Genomic DNA, 24,558 nt, shown 5'->3' with positions numbered 1-24,558 from the left:
TATATGGACCCTCATTATTCATCCTGACAACAATATTATCAGTTTCACAGATGAGGAGAATGAGTCTCAGAAAGCCCATTATTTATAGACACGCTGCAGTTAAGAGGAAGAGCCAGGAGTTCCTGCCAGGGCTGCTTTCCCCAAAGGCACGCTCTTTGTAACACAGCACAGTGCCCTTCCTTGCTGCCATTGTGTGCATGGCTGAGAACAAGAGGAGGGCATGTTGAACCTATCAGTTAGAATTAGGTTTGGCTGTATATGGCAGAAAACCCTAAAGTGACAGTGGGTTACTTGGAAAAGAAGTCTGGGAGTAGTGTTAGAAGTCTGTGGCTGCCGTGGAAGCCCCACAGTCATCAGGGACAAGTCTTGTTTCATCTGCCACATGGTCCAGCATGGCATCTCAAGCTTTTGCTGTCAACTCTGCATTCCAGGCACCAGGAGGAAAAAGAAGGTGGTGTGGGAAAAAGAGCACCCCTTGTGTCATCAACTCCATTTGTCAGAGCTTGGGCACGAGGCCGTATGTGGCTGCCAAGGAAGCTGAGAAATACAGTCTTACAGTGGGATTCATGGCCTCCTGAATAAAGTCCTAGTTCTGCAACTAAGGAGGAAGGGGAGAATGGATGTTTAGGTGGGCCCCCAGCAGCCTGTACCATGCTCAGCCCGAGGCAGGTTGTGACTCGGTTGGTTGTCATGGGCTGACCCGAGGCTGGAGGAGCCTGGCAGGTCCACATCACAGAGGGTGTTGTATGTCATACCTAAGGGGTTGAAGTTTATTCTGTCGGTGCTGGGGAGTTGTTGAAGGACTTCAGTCAGGGGAGTGACATGACCAGTTCTGTGTTTCGGAAAGATTGCTCTGCCAGCTGTAAGGAGGACAGGCTGGGGAGATGAAGGCCAAAGGAGTGAGGCATCAGATGGAATCTGACGGAATAGAATGGATAAGAAATGATGACCACCTGATTGAAGAGGAGGGGTACATACAGGTACAGGCGGGATGTAGAGCCTGCTGGCCTTGGTGACTGACCATCTGAGGACCTTGAGGGACAGTCTGGCTTTGCCATCTGCGTGTGAGGCTATTAACTGAGGCAGGGGGAATGCAGGAGGGAGAGCAGGTTTGGTGGGGTTCAGGGAGCAAGTAATGAATCCCAGTTGAGGTTTCTCTGAGGCCTCAGGGAGTTTCTGGGAGATAGCTATTTGGATGTATAGATCTGGAGGTTAGGAAACAGGAGATACTGATTCAGGAGTCATCAGAGTATGGTTATGGGGTGAATCCTGAGATTACAGACAGGAGCCTGGTAGCTAGAAGATGAGGCTATGACAAATAGGGCCAGACTAATATTAATTCCCCATTCTAGATGAGTTTTCTAGGTCACATGATTTTGAAATTATTTCTTAGACTAGGATAATTGTAAAAGTGGAGAGAAACTGTAAATATAAATTTGGGAAGGTTTAGCTGAAAGGAGAAAACAGCAATCCTTAAGTATATGGAAATGGGTATGAATTATGGGCTAGAATTAAGAGACTACAGTTAAAGGTAGTTTTTTTTTGGTACCTCTGCTTTTGCTATAGAAAGGGAAGGATAAAATGAGAGAGGGATCAGGACTTCCCTGGTGGCACAAGTGGTTAAGAATCCGCCTGCCAATGCAGGGGACACGGGTTCGATCCCTGGTCCAGGAAGATCCCACATGCTGAGGAGCAACTAAGCCCGTGCGCAACAAATACTGAGCCTGCACTCTAGAGCCAGCGAGCCACAACTACTGAGCCCACGTGCCGCAACTACTGAAGCCCGTGTGCTCTGCAACAAGAGAAGCCACCGCAATGAGAATCCTGCCCACTGCAACAAAGAGTAGCCCCCGCTTGCCACAACTAGAGAAAGCCCATGTGTAGCAACAAAGACCCAACAGAGCCAAAAAAAAAAAAAAAAGAGTGGGGTTTTGGTCTCAGATGGAGCTGGGTTTGTTTACCAGTCCTGTTGTGTACTAGCCAAATGGACTTGAGTAAACCCCCTCTTCTTTCTAAGTCTCTATTCCTTCATTTGAAAATGGGTATCTGTTTCACTGCATTGTTATGAAGACGAAATAAAATTTGTAGAAAGCTTTTAGTACAATGCCTAGTACATAGTGCTTGATGATGATGAGGATCACTACTCTTTTACATGAAATAGCGATTTCAGTCCTGATTGTAACAATCACTGGGGCTGGTATGCGCCCAGAGTGCTCTGGGGACCCAGGACAGGGTTCTCTTTGCCCGGAAGTGTTTGGGAAGAGAGGTACTCTCTGAGCCGGGTCTTTAAGTGTGAATAGTAGTTTGTTATGAGGTTTTATTGGGAGGAAATATATCCCTTTTAATAAGTTTCTCAAAAAAGTGCATTGCCACAGGAAACCTGACTAGTATACTGAAAGTATTCTCAATGTATAAATAGATTGAAAAAGTTGGTTAACAGTCTCTGAAGAAATTCATTTGGGTCATCTTACGAGCCCTACTGCTTGAATTTTTTCAACCTTAGAAATATGTTAGTTTTGATTTATCAATGTTTCTGGTTTTGTTTTGAAGAATTAATCAAAAGAGTAATCCTCAATTTTATTTTAATTTCCTCCTTCAGAAAATTAACAGTGATTAATATATGTTCATTATGGAAAATGTCAAAATATATAATAAGCTTTTGTATGCTTTTTTACTGAAGTATAGTTGATTTACAATATTATATTGGTTTCAGGTATACAGCATTGTGAATCAGTATTTTTATAGATTATACTCTATGAAAAGTTATTACAAGATAATGGCTATAATCCCCTGTGTTATATAAAATATTCTGTTGCTTATCTATTTTATTCGTAGTAGTTTGTATGTCTTAATCCCACACCCCTAATTTGCCCCTCCCCCCTTTCCATTCCCCTTTGGTAACTACAAGTTTGTTTTCTATATCTGGAATCTGTTTCTGTTTTGCACATACATTCATTTGTATTATCTTTTGGATCCCATGTATGAGTGACATTATATAATATTTGTCTTTCTCTGACTTATTTCACTAAGCATAGTGTTCTCTAGGTCCATCCACGTTGCTGCAAATGGCAGAATTTCATTCCTTTTTATGGCTGAGTAATATTCCATTATATATATATATAGATACACACACACGCACACACACACACACACACACACACACACACACCCCACATCTTCTTTATCCATTCATCTGTTGATGGACACTTGGGTTGCTTCCATATCTTGGCTATTGTAAATGTGCTGCTATGAATATTGGTGTGCATGTATCTTTTCAAATTAGTGTTTTCATTTTTTCTGAATCTATACCCAGGAGTGGAGCTGGATCGTATGGTAGCTCTATTTTTAGTTTTTCGAGAAACCTCCATACTGTTTTCCCTAGTGGCTGTACCAATTTACATTCCCACCAACAGTGTACAAAGGTTCTTTTTTCTCTATATGTTCTTTAACCCTTCCTAATTTGTCTTTTTTTTTTTTTGTATTCATCATTTTCTTTCTGGTTGGTAACAATTATTTATATATTAAATTTAATCATTAGTCTGTCATGTATGCTGCAAATATTTTTATCCATTTTATTATTTTCTTTTTAATTTTGTGTATGTTTTTATTTTGGGGGGAATACAGATATTTTAAAATTTTATTAGTGAAATCTGTCAGTCTTTTCCTTTACTATCTTTACCTTTGGCTTCTTTTTAGGGAATCGTTATTCTTGAGAATCTGTAAATTTTCATTTTATCCTATTATTTCATGTTTTTTACTATTAAGGCCTTAATCCTTTTTGAATGTGCGTTAATGTATAGAGAAGGAACCTAACTTTTTATTAAAAAAATAGCCAAGTGTCCTAACACCATTTAGTGAATAATATACCCCTTCCTTGCTGGTATGAAATGGCACCATTTTCATGTATAAATTCTTGTATATGTTTGGGTCTGTTTTTGGACATTTTAGTTCTTTTCCAGTGATCTGTTTGCTTATTCTGGCACTAGTGCTATGGTGTTTTGATTAACATAGCTGTATAAAGGTTGTTTAATGTATTTTAATACCTGGTAGAATAAGTCCTGCCCCATTATTCTTATTTTAAAAAAACTTAGCTGACTATTCTTAACATTCATTTTTGAGATTAACTTTAAAATTATTTTGTCAGTTTCTCCCCTCAGATCCTCTAGAGACCTTGGTTGGAATTGTGTCAGAATTTTAGATTAGTTTGGGGAAAATGGATTTCATTACATCAGCCTTCTCCTGGAATATGGCATGCTTCCCTAATCAAGGCTTTTTCTTTGCTCCTTTATAGATGTTTTTGCTTTTTTTTTTTTTTTTTTGCGGTACACGGGCCTCTCACTGTTGTGGCCTGTCCCGTTGCGGAACACAGGCTCCGGACGCGCAGGCTCAGTGGCCATGGCTCACAGGCCCAGCCGCTCCGCAGCATGTGGGATCTTCCCGGACTGGGGCACAAACCTGTGTCCCCTGCATCAGCAGGCGGACTCTCAACCACTGCGCCTCCAGGGAAGCCCTGTTTTTGCTTTTAATCATGTTGTTTCTGCACATTTCTTGATAAGTGTATTCCTAATCAATTAATATTTGTTGTTGTGAATGGAATTTTTTTCCATTATATATATTTTTTAATTTTTAAATTTTATTTTATTAATTTTTTTAAACAGCAGGTTCTTATTAGTCATCAATTGTATACACATCAGTGTATACATGTCAATCCCAATTGCTCAATTCATCACACCACCACCACCAACCCCCTGCCACTTTCCCCCCTTGGTGTCCATACGTTTGTTCTCTACATCTGTGTCTCAATTTCTGCCCTGCAAACCAGTTCATCTGTACCATTTTTCTATGTCCCACATGCGTTAATATACGATACTTGTTTTTCTCTTTCTGACTTACTTCACTCTGTATGACAGTCTCTAGATCCATCCACGTCTCTACAAATGACCCAATTTCATTCCTTTTTATGGCTGAGTAATATTCCATTGTATATATGTACCACATCTTTATCCATTCGTCTGTCGATGGGCATTTAGGTTGCTTCCATGCCCTGGCTATTGTAAATAGTGCTGCAGTGAACATTGGGGTGAATGTGTCTTTTTGAATTATGGTTTGCTCTGGGTATATGCCCAGGAGTGTGATTGCTGGGTCATATGGTAATTCTATTTTTAGTTTTTTAAGGAACCTCCATCCTGTTCTCCATAGTGGCTGTATCAATTTACATTCCCACCAACAGTGCAAGAGGGTTCCCTTTTCTCCACACCCTCTCCAGCATTTGTTGTTTGTAGATTTTCTGATGATGCCCATTCTAACTGGTGTGAGGTGATACCTCATTGTAGTTTTGATTTGCAGTTCTCTAATAATTAGTGATGGTGAGCAGCTTTTCATGTGCTTCTTGGCCATCTGTATGTTTTCTTTGGAGAAATGTCTATATAGGTCTTCTGCCCAGTTTTGGATTGGATTGCTTTTTTTTAAATATTGAGCTGCATGAGCTGTTTATATATTTTTGAGATTAATCTTTTGTCCATTGATTCGTTTGCAGATATTTTCTCCCATTCTGAGGGTTGTCTTTTCGTCTTGTTTATGGTTTCCTTTGCTGTGCAAAAGCTCTGAAGTTTCATTAGGTCCCATTTGTTTATTTTTGTTTTTATTTCCATTACTCTAGGAGGTGGATCAAAAAAGATCTTGCTGTTATTTATGTCAAAGAGTGTTCTTCCTATGTTTTCCTCTAAGAGTTTTAGAGTGTCTGTTCTTACATTTAGGTCTTTAATCCATTTTTGAGTTTATTTTTGTGTATAGTGTTAGGGAGTGTTCTGATTTCATTCTTTTACATGTAGCTGTCCAGTTTTCCCAGCACCACTAATTGAAGAGACTGTCTTTTCTCCATTGTATATCCTTGCCTCCTTTGTCATAGATTAGTTGACCATAGGCATGTGGGTTTATCTCTGGGTTTTCTATCTTGTTCCATTGATCTGTATTTCTGTTTTTGTGCCAGTACCATTCTGTCTTGATTACTGTAGCTTTGTAGTATAGTCTGAAGTCAGGGAGTCTGATTCCTCCAGATCTGCTTTTTTCCCTCAAGACTGCTTTGGTGATTTGGGGTCTTTTGTGTCTCCATACAAATTTTAAGATTTTTTGCTCTAGTTCTGTAAAAAAATGCCATTGGTAATTTGATAGGGATTGCATTGAATCTGTAGATTGCTTTGGGTAGTAGAGTCATTTTCACAATGTTGATTCTTCCAATCCAAGAACATGGTATATCTCTCCATCTGTTTTTATCATCTTTAATTTCTTTCATCAGTGTCTTATAGTTTTCTGCATACAGGTCTTTTGTCTCCCTCGGTAGGTTTGTTCCTAGGTATTTTATTCTTTTTGTTGCAATGGTAAATGGGAGTGTTTCCTTAATTTCTCTTTCAGATTTTTCATCATTAGTGTATAGGAATGCAAGAGATTTCTGTGCATTAATTTTGTATCCTGCAACTTTACCAAATTCATTGATTAGCTGTAGTAGTTTTCTGGTGGCATCTTTAGGATCCTTTATGTATAGTATCATGTCATCTGCAAACAGTGACAGTTTTACTTATTCTTTTCCAATTTGTATTCCTTTTATTTCTTTTTGTTCTCTGATTGCCATGGCTAGGACTTCCAAAACTATGTTGAATAAGAGTGGTGAGAGTGGACATCCTTGTCTTGTTCCTGATCTTAGAGGAAATGCTTTCAGTTTTCACCATTGAGAATGATGTTTGCTGTGGGTTTGTCATATATGGCCTTTATTATGTTGAGGTAGTTTCCCTCTATGCCCACTTTCTGGAGAGTTTTTATCATAAATCGGTGTTGAATTTTGTCAAAAGCTTTTTCTGCATCTATTGAGATGATCATATGGGTTTTATTCTTCAATTTGTTAATATGGTGTATCACATTGATTGATTTGCGTATATTGAAGAATCCTTGCATCCCTGGGATAAATCCCACTTGATCATGGTGTATGATCCTTTTAACGTGTTGTTAGATTCTGTTTGCTAGTGTTTTGTTGAGGATTTTTGCATCTATATTCATCAGTGATATTGGTCTGTAATTTTCTTCTTTTGTAGTATCTTTGTCTGGTTTTGGTATCAGAGTGATGCTGGCCTCATAGAATGAGTTTGGGAGTGTTCCTTCCTCTGCAATTTTTTGGAACAGTTTGAGAAGGATGGTTTTTAGCTCTTCTCTAAATGTTTGATAGAATTCACCTGTGAAGCCATCTGGTCCTGGACTTTTGTTTGTTGGAAGATTTTTAATCACAGTTTCAATTTCATTACTTGTGACTGGTCTATTCATATTTTCTATTTCTTCCTGGTTCAGTCTTGGAAGGTTATACCTTTCTAAGAATTTATCCATTTTATTGGCATAGAGTTGCTTGTAGTAGTCTCTTGGGATGCTTTGCATTTCTGCAGTGTCTGTTGTAACTTCTCCTTTTTCACTTCTAATTTTATTGATTTGAGTCCTCTCCCTCTTTTTCTTGATGAGTCTGGCTAATGGTTTATCAATTTTGTTTATCTTCTCAAAGAATCAGCTTTTAGTTTTATTGATCTTTGCTCTTGTTTTCTTTGTTTCTATTTCATTTATTTCTGCTCTGATCTTTATGATTTCTTTCCTTCTACTAACTTTGCGTTTTGTTTGTTCTTCTTTCTCTAGTTCCTTTAGGTGTAAGGTTAGATTGTTTATTTGAGATTTTTCTTGTTTCTTGAGGTAGGCTTGTATAGCTATAAACTTCACTCTTAGAACTGCTTTTGCTGCATCTGATAGGTTTTGGATCGTCGTGTTTTCATTGTCATTTGTCTCTAGGTATTTTTTGATTTCCTCTTTGATTTCTTCAGTGATCTCTTGGTTATTTAGTAACATATTGTTTATCCTCCATGTGTTTGTGTTTTTTACGTTTTTTTCCCTGTAATTGATTTCTAATTTCATAGCGTTGTGGTCAGAAAAGATGCTTGATATGATTTCAATTTTCTTAAATTTACTGAGGCTTGACTTGTCACCCAAGATATGATCTAAACTGGAGAATGTTCCATACGCACTTGAGAAGAAAGTGTAATCTGCTGTTTTTGGATGGAATGTCCTATAAATATCAATTAAATCTATCTGGTCTATTGTGTCATTTAAAGCTTCTGTTTCCTTATTTATTTTCATTTTGGATGATCTGTCCATTGGTGTAAGTGAGGTGTTAAAGTCCCCCACTATTATGGTGTTACTGTTGATTTCCTCTTTTATAGCTGTTAGCAGTTGCCTTATGTATTGAGGTGCTCCTATGTTGGGTGCATATATATTTATAATTGTTATATCTTCTTGGATTGATCCCTTCATCATTATGTAGTGTCCTTCCTTGCCTTTTGTAACATTCTTTATTTTAAAGTTCATTTTACCTGATATGAATATTGCTATTCCAGCTTTCTTTTGATTTCCATCCCCTCACTTTCAGTGTGTATGTGTCCCTAGGTCTGAAGTGGGTCTCTTGTAGACCGCATATATATGGGTCTTGTTTTTGTATCCATTCAGCAAGCCTATGTCTTTTGGTTGGAGCATTTAATCCATTCGCGTTTAGGGTAATTATCGATATGTATGTTCCTATGACCATTTTCTTAATTGTTTTGGGTTTGTTTTTGTAGGTCCTTTTCTTCTCTTGTGTTTCCCACTCAGAGGAGTTCCTTTAGCATTTGTTGTAGAGCTGGTTTGGTGGTGCTGAATTCTCTTAGCTTTTGCTTGTCTGTAAAGCTTTTGATTTCTCCATCGAATCTGAATGAGATCCTTGCCGGATAGAGTAATCTTGGTTGTAGTTTCTTCTCTTTCATCACTTTAAGTATATCATGCCACTCCCTTCTGGCTTGTAGTGTTTCTGCTGAGAAATCAGCTGTTAACCTCATGGGAGTTCCCTTGTATGTTATTTGTCCTTTTTCCCTTGCTGCTTTCAATAATTTTTCTTTGTCTTGAATTTTTGCCGATTTGATTACTATGTGTCTCAGTGTGTTTCTCCTTGGGGCTATCCTGTATGGGACTCTCTGCACTTTCTGGACTTGCATGGCTATTTCCTTTCCCATGTTAGGAAAGTTTTCTACTATAATCTCTTCAAATATTTTCTCAGATCCTTTCTGTCTCTCTTCTCCTTCTGGGACCCCTATAATGCGAATGTTGTTGCGTTTAATGTTGTCCCAGAGGTCTCTTAGGCTGTCTTCATTTCTTTTCATTCTTTTTTCTTTATTCTGTTCCGCAGCAATGAATTCCGCCATTCTGTCTTCCGGGTCACTTATCCGTTCTCCTGCCTCAGTTATTCTGTTATTGATTCCTTCTCGTGTTGTTTTCATTTCAGTTATTTTATTGTTCATCTCTCTTTGTTTGTTCTTTAATTCTTCTAGGTCTTTGTTAAACATTTCTTGCATCTTCTCGATCTTTGCCTCCATTCTTTTTCTGAGGTCCTGGATCATCTTCACTATGAATTTTCTGAATTTTTTTTTCTGGAAGGTTGCCTATCTCCACTTCATTTAGTTTTTTTTCTGGGGTTTTATCTTGTTCCTACATCTGGTACATAGCCCTCTGCCTTTTCATCTTGTCTATCTTTCTGTGAATGTGGTTTTTGTTCCACAGGCTGCAGGATTGTAGTTCTTCTTGCTTCTGCTCTCTGCCTTCTGGTGGATGAGGCTATCTAAGAGGCTTGTGCAAGTTCCCTGATGGGATGGACTGGTGGTTGGTAGAGCTGACTTTTGCTCTGGTGGCTCAGTAAAACTTTAATCCGCTTCACTGCTGATGGGTGGGGCTGGGTTCCCTCCCTGTTGGTTGTTTGGCCTGAGGCAATCCAACACTGGAGCCTACCTGGGCTCTTTGGTGGGGCTAATGGCGGACTCTGGGAGGGCTCACGCCAAGGAGTGCTTCCCAGAACTTCTGCTTCCAGTGTCCTTGTCCCCACGGTGAGCCACAGCCACCCCCTGCCTCTGCAGGAGATCCTCCAACACTAGCAGGTGGGTCTGGTTCAGTCTCTTATGGGGTCACTGCTCCTTCCTCTGGGTCCCAGTGTGCACACACTACTTTGTGTGTGCCCTTGAAGAGTGGAGTCTCTGTTTCCCCCAGTCCTGTCAAAGTCCTGCAGTCAAATCCCACTAGCCTTCAAAGTCTGTTTCTGTAGGAATTCCTCCTCCCATTGCCGGACCCCCAGGTTGGGAAGCCTGACGTGGGGCTCAGAACCTTCACTCCAGCAGGTGGACTTCTGTGGTATAAGTGTTCTCCAGTCTGTGAGTCACCCACCCAGCAGTTATGGGATTTGATTTTACTGTGATTGCGCCCCTCCTACCATCTCACTGTGGCTTCTCTTTTGTCTTTGGATGTGGGGTATCTTTTTTGTGAGTTCCAGTGTCTTCCTGTTGATGATTGTCCTGCAGCTAGTTGTGATTCTGGTGGTCTTGCAAGAGGGAGTGAGAGTGCGTCCTTCTACTCCGCCATCTTGATTCAGGGCCCCCCATGATGAAATTTTTTAAAAAGACCTTTTGGGAGGTCTGAGTTCTTCTGCCTGCACTCAATAGGTGTTCTGCAGGGGTTGTTCCACATGTAGATGTATTTCTGATGTATTTGTGGGGAGGAAGGTGATCTCCACGTCTTACTCTTCTGCCATCTTGAAGCTCCTCCTCCATTATATTTTCAAGTTGGTTATTTTTGTCATATAGGAAGGCTTAGGAACATAGGCTCAAATTTCCAAATGGTTCTATTTGAACCAGACTTCTGGTTCCAGAAGTCTCTGAAGTAATTTTAAAGTTATTTCCTTCAAAATTTTAAGTTCTATAAAATGAAATTTTAGAAAACTTAATTTCATAAGAAACTTGCATCTTTGATAACATGTTTTCAAAGTGAGGTATCTAAGACTAGGTTTTTAAAGGCTGCTGTGTTTTGGATGGGCTGAGTAGTTTCACCAATTTCCAGCAGATGTCAGTGTTGTATACATTTATTAGTCTGAGGTGGAGGTTTTGTCTCCAGTCTCCCACATTTATATATTCTTTAGTCATTTAATTAGCATACTGGGGATTATTTGAACTGGAAGAGATTTTGGAGATCATTTAAGTCTGTCCTTTGATTTTGCAGAAGAAAGAACAGGTGTAGTAGATGGGAAATGACCTGTCCAAAGTCACACAGTCACACAGAGTGAGGCCGAAACTCAGGTGTTCCTGTTTCTGAAACACCCTCTCTCTGAAAGACTGGTAAAAGATAGTCACCAAAACCACAGAGAAGAAAATGTGTAGAGTCCAGTATAGAAGCTGTATTTGGGAGAAAGGGAAGCAGATACTCTTCCATTTGTTTGGGTAGGTAAATAGTAAAAAATTTGTATGAACAAGATGTTAGATTCTTAGATTATAATAATAATTGGGTGAAATGAACAGAAAACAGTTGGCTTTTGTTACCTGAATGTAGAATTATTGGATGTGAAAGTGACCTTTGATAGAATGTCCTGTTCTTCATACTGTAGATATAACATCAGAACTTGTATACGGCCAATGGAATAACTCCCTGCCCACTCTCTGCACAGCCTATTTGGTTATGTTTAAGAGAAATGATATAAATCATTCAGTACCGCCTGTGTCAGAAAATATTATCCAATAATCTATAATCTTTTCCAGTAAATACAGCAAGTAATAGAAAAATGTTTTTTTTTGTTCTGTCTTATGAGAATTCAGGGTAAAGAAACCAGGGTAACACTTAAGGGCAGCTTTAGACAAAGTTATGAAGTGGGCAAAGTGACAGTTTCAGAGAAATAGCCTTCCTTTAATCAGCTGACTCTTCCCTGTCAACATCTGCTTATAGAAAAAATATGGGCCATTTAATCTTCATCGCAGAGGTGGAAGCTTCCAGGGTACATATGCTAAGCACCTACCCCTCTGACATCAGCGCTCACTGGATTTTGGAGGAGTGAGAGCCCATGTGGATTGGTGTGAAGGTGAAGTAAGTACCCATGGGCTGAGTCTTAAAGATAGGGTGGGACTTACATAAAGTACGGAGACCCGAAACATGGGACAAGCCTGTGAAGGCTAGAAAGTGAATCTATCAGGACACCTGGTGAAAAGGTGATTATGTTTAGAGTTTAAGGTCAATGAAACGAAGGTAAGATTGAGGGTAGATTTGGCTTTAGACTTTTTTTTTTTAATTTTATTGGAGTATAGTTGATTTACAATGTTGTGTTAGAGGTGTATAGCAAAGTGATTCAGTTATACGTATACATATATTCATTCTTTTTTAGATTCTTTTCTCATATAGGACATCACAGAATATTGAGTAGAGTTTCCTGTGCCATACAGTAGGTCTTTGTTGATTATCTGTCAGATATAGTAGTGTGTGTGTTCATTCCAAGCTTATGATTTATCCTTCCCCCTCCAACGTTTCCCCTGTGGTAACCATAAGTGTGTTTTTGATATCTGTAAGTCTGTTTCTGTTTTTTTTTTTTTTTTTGTGGTACGCGGGCCTCTCACTGTCGCGGCCCCTCCCGTTGCGGAGCACAGGCTCCGGACGCGCAGGCTCAGCGGCCATGGCTCACGGGCCCAGCCGCTCCGCGGCATATGGGATCCTCCCAGACCGGGGCACGAACCCGTATCCCCTGCATCGGCAGGCGGACTCTCAACCACTGCGCCACCAGGGAGGCCCTGTTTCTGTTTTGTAAATAAATTCATTTGTAACATTTAAAAAAAATTAGATATCACATATGAGAGATAATCATATGATATTTGTCTTTCTCTCTCTGACTTACTTCACTTAGTATGATAATCTCTAGGTCTATCCATGTTGCTGCAGATGGCATTATTTCATTTTTTTCATGGCTGAGTAATATTCCATTGTATCTAAGTACCACATCTTCTTTATGCATTCATCTGTCAATGGACACTTAGGTTGCTTCCATGTCTTGGCTAGTGTAAATAGTGCTGCAATGAACATTGGGTGCATTTATCTCTTCGGATTATGGTTTTCTCTGGATACATGCCCAGGAGTGGGATTGCTGGATCATATGGTAGTTCTATTTTTAGTTTTTTAAGGAACCTCCATACTGTTCTCCATAGTGGTTGTACCATGGTTTTAGACTTTCTGGGGTGGAAGTCACAGTATGTGATGCTTTTCTAAAGATTTATTGTTTTGAAATAATAAGTTGAAAAAAATAGTACAGAGAGGTCCTAAGTAGCCTTCACCCATTTTCCCTCGATAATAACCTCTTACACAAGTGTAGTACAAGGTCGAAAACGGGACATTGACTTTGTACCATCTACCAACCTTATTCAGGTTTCAACATCTACTCATTTTTATGTTTGTGTGTGCATATTTCTATGCAGTTTTGTCACATGTATAGATTTGTGTAACCACTACAACAATCAAAATACAGAACAGTTTCTTGACTACAAAGGAACGTATTTGTTTTACCCTTTCTAAAGATTTTTAAAAGCTTCGAAGGAAATCCAATTTTCTATTGGCTAGGGAGGGCTAGAACTGTGGTGTCCAGAGTCCTGGGTCTCGTTTGCAGCCCAGAGATCTGGCTGACAAGGGTCCTCTCAGGAGTCTCTTCTGACATATCACCGGTAGTGTGTAGGAAGAGCGGGCAGTTTTGTAATAAATTTTATAAGGAATGAAACCGCTTAACTAGTAGAGTTTTTTTAAGTGGCAGAAAAGATCTATTTGCTTTCTCCCCTATAATCTTGAAGATACTGCCTACTTGTTCTCTGTGATTTCCCCACCTGCCAGTGGAGTTCTGATTTTCCTGAAGACTCAGCCTGGCTCTCTGAAGCCGCTGGTCTTTCCTTTGTTTTCCTCTTAACCATCTTTAAGTGTATAAGTTCAGTAGTGTTAAGTATATTCACATTGTTGTAAAACAGATCTCCAGAACCTTTTCATCTTGCAAAACTGAAACTGTGTCCATTAAACAATCCCCCGTTCCCCCTCCCACCTGCCCCTGGTAACCCCCGTTCTACTTTCTGTTTCTATGAATTTGACTATTTTAGTTACCTCATATAAGTGGAATCATTTAGCATTTGCTTTTTTGTGACTGGCTTAATTTATTGATTGATTGTGTCACACAGATATACAGGGAATTGTCCTTAAAATTCTCAGAATCACTAAGCTTTGAATCTAAAGAGATCTGGGAAATTGAAGGTTTCCGTCTATCCATTTTACAGATGAGAAAAATCAGACAACCGGAGGTTGCCTGAGGTTAGTGAAAAATCATAGGAAGTTCTATAATTTCTTCTCAGTTTTGTTGAACTTTTTAAGGTCCATCTGATTATGAACAACAGTGAAAGTATCCCAAACCTCAGAGCCAAAGTAAACATTTAGAAAATGCCATTTGGATAAAGCTACTGCTGCTGTTGATCTATTTTCTGCAAAGCATTTTTGCATATCTGCAATAAAGACAGTTTAATTCTTTTTTTCCAGTAAGATTTATTTGGTTGATATCTGCGAAGATAGGATAAGATGAAATATAGTTTTGTTTTGTTTTCTTTTCTTTTTTAACCTATGGTAGATGCTCCAAAGAAGGCCTTTGCAAACTTTTTCTGTAAAGGGCCAGATAGTAAATATTTGGGGCTTTATGTGCCAAACAATGTCTGTTGCAACCATTCAGCTCTGCTTTTTTAGTGTGAAAGCAGAGCATGGCTGTGTTCCATTGAAACTTTATTTACAAAAGTAGGCAGCAGGCCAGATTTGGCCCATAGGTCATAGTTTTCCAGCCCCTATAGTAAAGTATTGGGACCTTCACTTTCACTTTTTGGGTCTTTGGCGTCTAACTTGCTCTCGCATATAGGAGACAGTTGTAGTTGTTTATGGTGATGGTGATGATTTAGAAAATAATGTGAATCAAATGATCATTTCCTACTGACATAATTTTAGTTATTTCCTATATATCTTGCTAGCCTTATGATAGAATAAAAAGCACTTAAGGAAATAACTTTTTTTAAAAAAATAAATTTATTTATTTATTTTTGGCTGCATTGGGTCTTTGTTGCTGCGTGCGGGCTTTCACTAGTTGCAGCGAGTGGGGGCTAATTTTCGTTGCAGTGCATGGGCTTCTCATTGAGGTGGCTTCTCTTGTTGCGGAACATGGGCTCTAGGTGCACGGGCTTCAGTAGTTGCAGCATGCAGGCTCAGTAGTTGTGGCACACAGGCTTAGTTGCTCTGCAGCATGTGGGATCTTCCCGGATCAGGGCTCAAACCCATGTCCCCTGCATTAGCAGGCAGATTCCTAACCACTGCACCACCAGGGAAGTCCCAACAGCTTCTTTTCAAAGGATGTTTGTAAAGGGAAAGGCCATTTGTAACAGGCGGGATCCTTTCCATGACATCTGTTTCAGAGACTTCGTGTTTCAGAGAGTCCTCGTGGCCCCCTGCTCTGCTCAGGGCTCGGGCACTCACTTGTGGATATCTCTGGCCTGCACACAGTTGGCAATAGAGGGTCTACCCACCATTACAGGTGGTTTGGGCTAATTGGAAATCTACGTACCGTAACTCTGTTGGAGTATTAGTTCTGGGACTGTTTTGATTATTCAACAAGAACTAACTTTCAGAGTTCACAGAAAGAGAATAGGTATTATTCATACCCTAAGTATAATAACAGCTAACACTTATTGAACATTTACTAGAGCTTTTACATACCTGCCTTTATTTATTTATTTAGTCACTCTATCAAAGTAGGTAGTCGTATTATTTCCATCTTAAGGAGAAGAAACTGAGAATTAAGAGAGAGTAAGTAACTTGATTAATGTTTCTTAGCTAGTAAGTGGTAGTTAGGGGATTCAAACCCAGGCAGTCTCTCTAGAAGCCGGCACACTCAGTTGCTGTGCTATATAGCCTCCAAGGCTCTTGTCCTTGAAACACTAGAAGGCTCATGTTTTAAAAGGTTTTAGCAGAATTTGGTTATATAGGCACATGGTAAAAAATACAAACTGTCCAAAGGATAGAGTGAAAGTGTAAAGTGTCCTTCCCACCCAAGTAAGTCGTCCTGTTCCCTGATTCCTTTCTCCAGAGCCAACCACTGTTGCTGGTTTTTTTTCGGATCCTTCCTGAGATATTCTTATAGGAGTTTACCAATATTTATTATAGGTAAAAGGGTGATCAGTCTTTATAATCCATCTTAGCTCAAATTCTGTCCTGTTGTCCTCAATATTTTTCAGGGCTCTCTGGGTTAGGAGGAGGAGAATGTCGTTGGTAAGATACTCAACAGCTAAGTCACCAAATACTATTCATGTTTCTTATTTCTTTGCTCTCAGCTTTACCTAGAAGAATCTAAATTCCTATCATCTCCTACTTCCTTCATTTAAACACATAGTCAGTGTTTGCAGGGTTTACAAGCTTGAACTTGGAAACACTTAGATTTTAAATATAAGACACACAGAGATTGTCTTACGTTCTGAATACCTCATTAGCTGATTAGTGGAGTGACATGTCATACCTGGGGATCCTAGGGGAACGGATGCCTCACATGGTGTTGGGTGCTTGTCCCAGTGCCCTTGTGACAAATACAGTCCCTGTATTTTGACATGAATGTTAGGACCTGTGCTAAAAGAAAGGATCTTATAATAACAACACAGAAATATCAATCATATGATAATCATGTCTTTAATAGATGGTTTTTACTATAGTGTGTTTGATTCTATATGGAGATTTCCAAGTGGGCAGAATACATTGTGACCAAACATAGCAGAAAGAGTGGAGGTGCATTTACAATGAGATTTTTAAAAATAGCTGTCTGCGTTAGGTGGTTTCATTGAATACTCTTTAAGAGCATTATGGATTTGCAGGGAAATACATTTTTTGAAAACCCAATTTTTATATATAATCAGAACTTGAGTATATTTTATGACTATGAGCACATAAATGGTTTTGTTTACTAGCTTGTATGCTCTCTACTGTTTTACTATGAAGAGTGTGTTGACTTAAAACAAAATGCACAATGTGAGAGTTGCGAGTTAAGTTGTATTTGGGGCAAAATGAGGACTGCAGCCCAGGAGACAGCATCTCAGATAGCTCTTAGAAACTGCTATGAGGGGGCGAGGGAGGAGCCAGGATATATAGGAATTTTTCAACAAAAGGCAGATAGTCGGGAACGTCAAAAGATTATTGTTAAACAAAGAAAACCAGATATCTCAAGTTAAGGAAATTAGCGCTTTTCTATGTATGGGAAGATGCAAGAGTCTGGGCTCACTGAAATCATTCCTTTGATGTGCACCTCAGCTATCTGGGGGCTGTATCCTGTGTTTTCACATCCTGAGTTTCCTCAGGGCTCACTGCAGGGAGTGGCTGCAGTCTGATGGCTGCTAGATGGCGGGTATTCTTTTCAGCCCTGAGTTTTCTCAGGACTCACCAGCTCACGCTGGAGGGCTGCAATCATTGGTGACTGGTGACATCCTTTGTTTATTGATATGGCAGGATATATTCCATTTATAAATTTTCCATTTATCAAGTGATTCAAGGGGGTCGTGCTTCAATCTGTTCTTTCCGAGGCAGGCATTAATGAGTTCAAAGCATATGGTATTGATTTTTGAGAGTTCTACCATAAGAGCTATTAAGAATTATTGATTCTGCATTTTATTTTAGGGTTTCAGCTTCTTCATGTTTGAGCAGCCTGTTTAATGGAAGCGCCCGTGTCTCTACATGGCCTAAGGAGTATGCATGCAGCAATTGATTAAGCTGATATTTGGTATTAATAGCTTAGAGACTCTTTACAGCATAATATGCTTATCCATTTTAGGTGAAGGCAATTTTGACTGATGTTTCATAGCTAATAAGTGGTAGTGCTGGGATGCAGACCCAGGTTGTCTGTCTCCAAGTCTGCACACGCCACCCCTCTGCTCCACTGTCTCTAAGGCGCTTGCCCTGGTCATGTTTCCTCTGTGCCTTTGCCTAAGGCCACTTGTACCTTTTGGCAGTAGGAGCACTGTGTGCTGTCAAATCGTGATCCACCTGGGCAGCCGGCCCTCAGCTTCATTTCTTATAAGCTGAATGCCTTTAAGGAGCAATTTGACCTCTCTGAGCACTGTGTATGTTTCTTCACCTGTGAAGTTTCAGGGGAGAGTAGTAATCCTTGCCCTCCTGCCTCACCAGGTAGAGGTACTGAGCAGCTGATTTAATTCATCCTTCTATCCCTGGGGCATAGAATAGTGCCTGACAAATTGTAGACACTTAACAAGTGTTAGCTTCTCTGCTTTCTTCTCCTCTTCCAGAAGCTGGATTTTGGATGAGAGTTAGATGCTGCGTAGGCTGGTCTGAACAGGTAACTTCTTTTTTTTTTTCATGCAAGGATATTTTATTGAAGTGCTCTCTTCTTGCATTTTTTGCATTAAGCTCAATTAATACTTTTATAGATTATTGCTCCTGCCCTGCTTTCATATAATCTATTTGTTCTTTTTTTTTAAACATCTTTATTGGAGTATAATTGCTTTACAGTGTTGTGTCAGTTTCTGCTGTACAACAAAGTGAATCAGCTATATGTATACATATATCCCCATATCCCCTCCCTCTTGCACCTCCCTCCTGCCCTCCTTATCCCACCCTTCTAGGTCGTCCCAGAGCATCAAGCTGATCTCCCTGTGCTTCTGCAGCAGCTTCCCACTAGCAATCTGTTTTACATTTGATAGTGTATATATGTCAACGCTACTCTCTCACTTCGTCCCAGCTTCCCCTTCCCCTCCTGTGTCCTCAAGTCTGTCCTCTACATCTGCATCTTTACTCTTGCCCTGCCACTAGGTTCATCAGTACCATTTTTTTAGATTCTATATACATGTGTTAGCGTATGGTATTTGTTTTTCTCTTTCTGACTTACTTCATTCTGTATGACAGACTTTAGGTCCATCTACCTCACTACAGATAACTCAGTTTCATTTCTTTTTATGGTTGAGTAATATTCCATTGTATATATGTGCCACATCTTCCTTATCCATTCATCTGTCGATGGACATTTAGGTTGCTTCCATGTCCTGGCTATTGTAAATAGTGCTGCAATGAACATTGTGGTACATGACTCTTTTTGAATTATGCTTTTCTCAGGGTATATGCCCAGTAGTGGGATTGGTAACTTATTTTTTTTAAATAAATTTACTTATTTTATTTATTTTTTTGGTGCACTGGGTCTTTCTTACTACATGTGGGCTTTCTCTAGTTGCGGTGAGTGGGGGCTACTCTTTTTTGCAGTGCACGGGCTTCTCATTGCGGTGGCTTCTCTTGTTGTGGAGCATGAGCTCTAGGCACACGGGCTTCAGTAGTTGCATCATGTGGGCTCAGTAGTTGTGGCTCTCGGGCTCTAGAGCGCAGGCTCAGTAGTTGTGGTGCACGGGCTTAGTTGCTCCACGGCATGTGGGATCTTCCCAGACTAGGGCTTGAACCCGTGTCCCCTGCACTGGCAGGTGGATTCTTAACTGCTGCGCCACCAGGGAAGCCCTGGGATTGGTAACTTCTTGAATATAGTCAGGGAACTAAGATAAATACGGTCACGAGACATCTCATTCTATCTTTTGCTTTCATTCTTCCCTTCATAGTAAATAGAACTGAGCTCAGCATCTCTCTGGGGAAACACAACAACTCTGCTCCTAGAGATAGGGGAAAGGATTCCTCCTACTTAATGGACCATGAGCACCTTGCAGTGTAGGATAAGAGCTGTTCACACTGAACTGCATGGGCAGGGAGGACTAGATGGAAGTTTCACTGAGGTTTGTTAGGACTGTTATGATTAGACAAATTAATAAAAAGATTAGAAGGACCTTACAGGCATGGAAAATAGCGTCACAAGAGCAAAAGCAGGAAGCTGTGGGGTGGGCTTGTGGGACAGCGAGTCCATCCATTTAACTAGGATCTCCCAAGTGTAACTGAACGGGAGGTACTGTTGGAGAGGTGACTGGGGTGAGAGCGTAGTGGGCTCCGCATACCCAGTTTGATGTTATCTTTAAGAGATCGTTAGCGACTAAAAGTTCTGGGGCATGGGGAGTCATGATGAAGTCCGCGTTTTAGGATGGATTGGGACTGGCAATGCCTGGAGGTGGGGTGAGTAGTTGGACTTCTGGGAGAAATGGCGCCTTCAGAATCACAAGTGGAGCTGAGGACTCTGGCAATAGTGCAGAGAGGTGCCTGGAGAAGGAGGCCCTGAGTCATGAAGTTCCTGAGGAGGACTTTGTGGGAGACATGGCCATGACACCCGACTTAGAAAAAAGAGAAAGGAGAAAGAAATAGAAGGCTCTGCACAGGACATGTTGAAAGTAGGGTTAGAAAGCTCTGTTTAACTGCTGGGCTCTCACACTGACTGTTTTCAGCCTTCTCTTTAGTATTAGGGCAAAGATAGTCCACTGGCTGAGCTGATTATATTTGTCTGCAAAACCCAGGATGGGGAGTCTGAATTCAGAGCATCCTAAGAGGTGTCTGTGGCCCAGCTGCTGCCTCCTTGGCCAGAGTTAAAAAGGATGTTTTGTGAAGGTGAACTGAATCCTCAGTGCCTAGCACAGACTTTCAGTCTCAAGAATAAATAAAGGCCTTTGTAGAATCCTCTTTCCTCATTTTTTTTTGGTCAGTGAAGATTCTGCAGCTCAGCGTCTGTCCCCATCTCGCCACTTAAAGTATCCTTGCCCTGCTGATTCCCTTGTTGCTGAATCTAATGATATTGTCTTGTCCTTACCTTACTCCCTGGTTGGGGAGCTAAGATCCCACATGCCTCATGGCCAAAAAACCATAAAACGGAAGCAGTATTGTAACAAATTCAATAAAGACTTTAAAAATGGTCCACATAAAAGAAAATCATTTTATATATATATATATATATATATATATATATATATATATATACTCATCTTTCAGGTTGGCCTAGAATTCTATTAAAATTCAAGCATGGAGGATGACTTGGAAAAAATTATGGTCCTCAAGGAAATTTTCGATCTGGTAGGGCAGCCAGAGACATATACAGACAGCTGTAGTACAAGGTAGACTTCTGGGAGAGCTATAATTGGAGTACAGAGAGGAGCAGGAATAGAGGGGGCAGCATTAATTCTAACGCGAGGGATTTGAGAACATTGTTTTCTTAGCTTTCTGTTTCCTTCCTTCACTCTCGTCTGCCAACTGCCCACGGGTGAATGCTCTGAAATTCTACCTTCTTTTTCTCATGTGTTGACTCTGATGGAAATTTTCCTGGCTGTCCTTTTGTTACCTTTGCCTTAAAAAAAAATTATGGTAAATAACACATAACATGAGATCCACCCTCTTAACAGATTTTAAAATATATGGTACAGGATTGTTAATGTTGTACAGTAGATTTAACTCTTCATTTACTTCTTCCCCCAGCCCCTGGCAACCACCATTTTACTTTCTGCTTCTATGAGTTTGGCTCCTTTCGATACCTTCTGTAAGTGGAATCATGCAGTATTTGTCCTTCTGCAACTGGCTTAGTTTGCTTCACCTAATGTCCTCAAGGTACTTCTACGTTGTAGCATATGACACATTCCTTTTTTTTCATGGTTGAATAATATTGCATTGTATGTACCACATTTTGTTTATCCAGTTATCTGTTGATGGACATTTAGGTTATTAACACTTCTTGGCTATTGTGAATAATGCTGTAGTGAACATGGGAGTGCAAGGATCTCTTCAATACCCTGACTTCAGTTCTTTTGAGTAAATACTCAGAGGTGGGATTGCTGGATCATATGGTAGATCTATTCTTAGTTTTTTGAGGAATCTCCATACTGTTTTCTACGGCAGCTGCATCTTTTTATATTCCCAGCAACAATGCACAAATGTTCCAATTTCTCCACATCCTCGCTAACATTTATTATTTTCTGTTTTTTAAAAATATGGCTGTCTTAACAGGTGTGAGGTGATGTCTCATGGAGGCGTTCACTTGCATTTCTCTGATGATTTAATGATGTTGAGCATCTTTTCATATACCTTTTGGTCAGTTTTTGGTCTTCTTTGCGGAAATGTCTATTCCAGTCTTTCATCCATCTTTTTAATTGGGTTATTTGTTTTGGGGTGGTAGGGGTCTCTTTGCCTTTAACTCCCAAATCTTCGTGCCCTGCCTGACGGACTCCACATGCCTCTGCGACTCCTCAGCCTGGTCCTTCTGACCTATTCCCTCCTCATCACTCTGCTCCTGCCATCCTTCCCTTGGTTTCTGAAATACACTCAGATCCAACTCTGGCACATTCTTAAAAACCTAGGTCAAGTCAAAGTTGCCCATGGATCCTTCCCTGACTACCCAGCCATGTCGCTCTCCCTCTGCTGAAGTCTCTAGGACTTCTTGTCCCTAACGCTTTTTGGGCAATTGGCAGGCACTGCTGCCTTACGTTGGAATGGATGTTACACGTGTGCATTTTTTATGTTAACTGAACTCCGTCTCCTGAGGGGCAGGGATGTATCTGTGTATCCCCCAGAGGACTTTACAAAGCACCTTTGCCACACTGTAAAGAGGCAAGAAACCTAGGAAAAGATGTGTGCGTGTGTGTTCTGGGTAAAATGACGGAGCTGAACTTTAAGCCCAAGAGTGCTCTGGCAACAGCAGGAGGACTTGGAGGAAGCAAAGTCAAGTGCACAAGCCACCGTTATTCCCGAGAGAGAAGAGCAGGGCAGGGACAGGGAGGAAAGATGAAAGTCAGTGACCAGGGCCTCTTAGCAAGTTGGGATTGGAGTAAGTGAGCATGTTTCCATGAGAAGGTCAGGACTGTAATCTGAGGCGTGCTCTGCCAGAATTTTGCAGGCAAGGGATTACAGGTGTGTGCTGGGAGCCGGAGAGAAGCTGAGTTCACCTCACAGTTCTGCAGGGAGTCATAACAGCTGCTGACAGTGGGGGCCAGCCTAGCTGGCAGTCTGAGTACCTCTACTCTGAACACCCTGTTCCAGAGAATTCATGGCTTCCAACCCTGGTATGTCCTTGCCAGCAATGCTGCGTGAGTGGTTAGCCCTTGCTAAGCTGTAGGTCACCCAGAAGCCCCCAGGACAGCCCTCAAAAGGCCAAGGCTCAGTACAGGAAGGCTATAGGCAGACTGCTGCATTGCGTAAGCGATGTGGCTCTTGAGTAGTGCTGGTGCATCATGCTCCCTGCCAGGGGCTGGAGGACCATTCCCTGGACCTCACAAAATCCATAGACATCCTCGTGACCTTTAGAGCATTCATCACACCTTTCACTGTGGTCAGCTTTTTATAACTTTCAAGATCCTGCCTTCTACCTTGAGCCTCAGCAGCCTGCTCTGCCCTGATGATGCCATGGCCAGTTCTGGTGCCTGTGTTCCCTGGGAGAGTTCCAGCCAGAGGACCAATTATGGGACCCCATCTTGTACCTTTGGAATGTTCCTGAGTGGGTCGAAGGTTGCTCTCATGTGAATCCAGGGAAGCAGGACAACCCGGCCTTCCCTCTCCAGTAAGAGGGGAAATGAAGAGGTTACCCTTGGTCCTCGTAACAGCTAACCCTCCTTCTGCTCATCGACTTTGAGAATAGCTCCGTCTTTTCTGGCTTCTTTCTGACCCTTTCCCACTCCTTCAGTTGTCAGTGTCCTGGGACAGTATGTAGGGTCAGCTGTGTGCTTAAAGAAAGAAAATTAGGGAAAAAGGAATTCTTAGGCCCTATCCCTGGAGATTCTCTTTAACTAGGTGTGGACGGGGCCTGGGAATCTGGCATTTTTGTACAGATATACATGAAAGAACGGCTAGGAGATGGATGACGGACTTACTAGCTGCTGAGTAATTTTTACGTCTTTCTTTGTCCAACTCTTTACTTTTAGGATTTTTCTAGAGTGATCATGTATTTCTTTAAAAATCAGAGAAAAAAAATAGATGTCATTAAAAAACAAAAACCAGATCTGGAAGCGATCAGTCTTTTCCAGACACCATTAACCTTCGTAAATTTATTCCTCATTTCCGCAGGGGGACTTGATCTCATCTTCATGCCGGGTCTTGGGTTTGACAAACACGGCAACCGTTTGGGGCGGGGCAAGGGCTACTACGATGCCTACCTGAAGCGCTGTTTGCAGTCCCAGGATGTGAGGCCCTACACCCTGGCCTTGGCTTTCAAAGAGCAGATTTGCCTTCAGGTCCCCGTGGATGAAAATGACATGAAGGTAGATGAAGTGCTTTACGAAGACTCCTCAGCATCTGAAATCCTGATGACCACAGCCAAATAATCAAGGTTTTGTGCCAGAGAAAAGCCAAACGTGTATTTTCCCTTGTCAGAAATTAGTGGAAATTGCACAATAATGTGAATATGGGCTGTAGTGTTTTCAGTGTAATTGTTAGATACCGAACATGAAACCATTTAAAAAAATCAATAGCAGTGTGTGTAATAGAACATTAATTAAAATGGAGGCTATCACCATATGACTTTCAGCTTAACTTTCTGGTATTAATGTCCCAGGTTGATCTTTCTGTTTTATTGTTTAAGTTAAATATTTATGAGGCACTATGCTCCAACTCAGAGTGTGAGGGGAAAATAAACTCATCTGAAGTGGACACTTTCATTAAGTCCTGTCATGGGCCTGGGTCAGTCTGGCATGCATATGGAGGTTCAGAAATTATTAAATGATTTATTGGTGTTTGCTTTGTGTACAAAGTTCTCCA

At 40.8% G+C, this 24,558-nt stretch overlaps 1 protein-coding gene across 2 annotated transcripts in view; it reads left to right on the top strand.

Annotated features, from left to right (window-relative positions):
* Nucleotides 1-24,240, top strand: part of LOC307050685 (5-formyltetrahydrofolate cyclo-ligase) — a gene marked incomplete at its 5' end in the record, with an annotated part of 52,434 nt that extends 28,194 nt beyond the window's left edge. For both annotated transcript variants that reach the window (XM_079700880.1, XM_079700879.1), the window contains one exon: nt 23,869-24,240. In XM_079700880.1, coding sequence (XP_079557006.1) covers nt 23,869-24,125 — 257 coding nt within the window. In that variant the 3' untranslated portion in view covers nt 24,126-24,240. The remainder of the gene's footprint in view (nt 1-23,868) is intronic.
* Nucleotides 24,241-24,558: the final 318 nt, after the last annotated feature.

Source organism: Hyperoodon ampullatus (assembly GCF_949752795.1).
Source record: "Hyperoodon ampullatus genome assembly, chromosome: 3".
Taxonomy (NCBI): Eukaryota; Metazoa; Chordata; class Mammalia; order Artiodactyla; family Ziphiidae; genus Hyperoodon; species Hyperoodon ampullatus.
The sequence above is the reverse complement of the archived record's forward strand: the minus strand, read 5'-3'. Positions and strand labels throughout refer to the sequence as shown.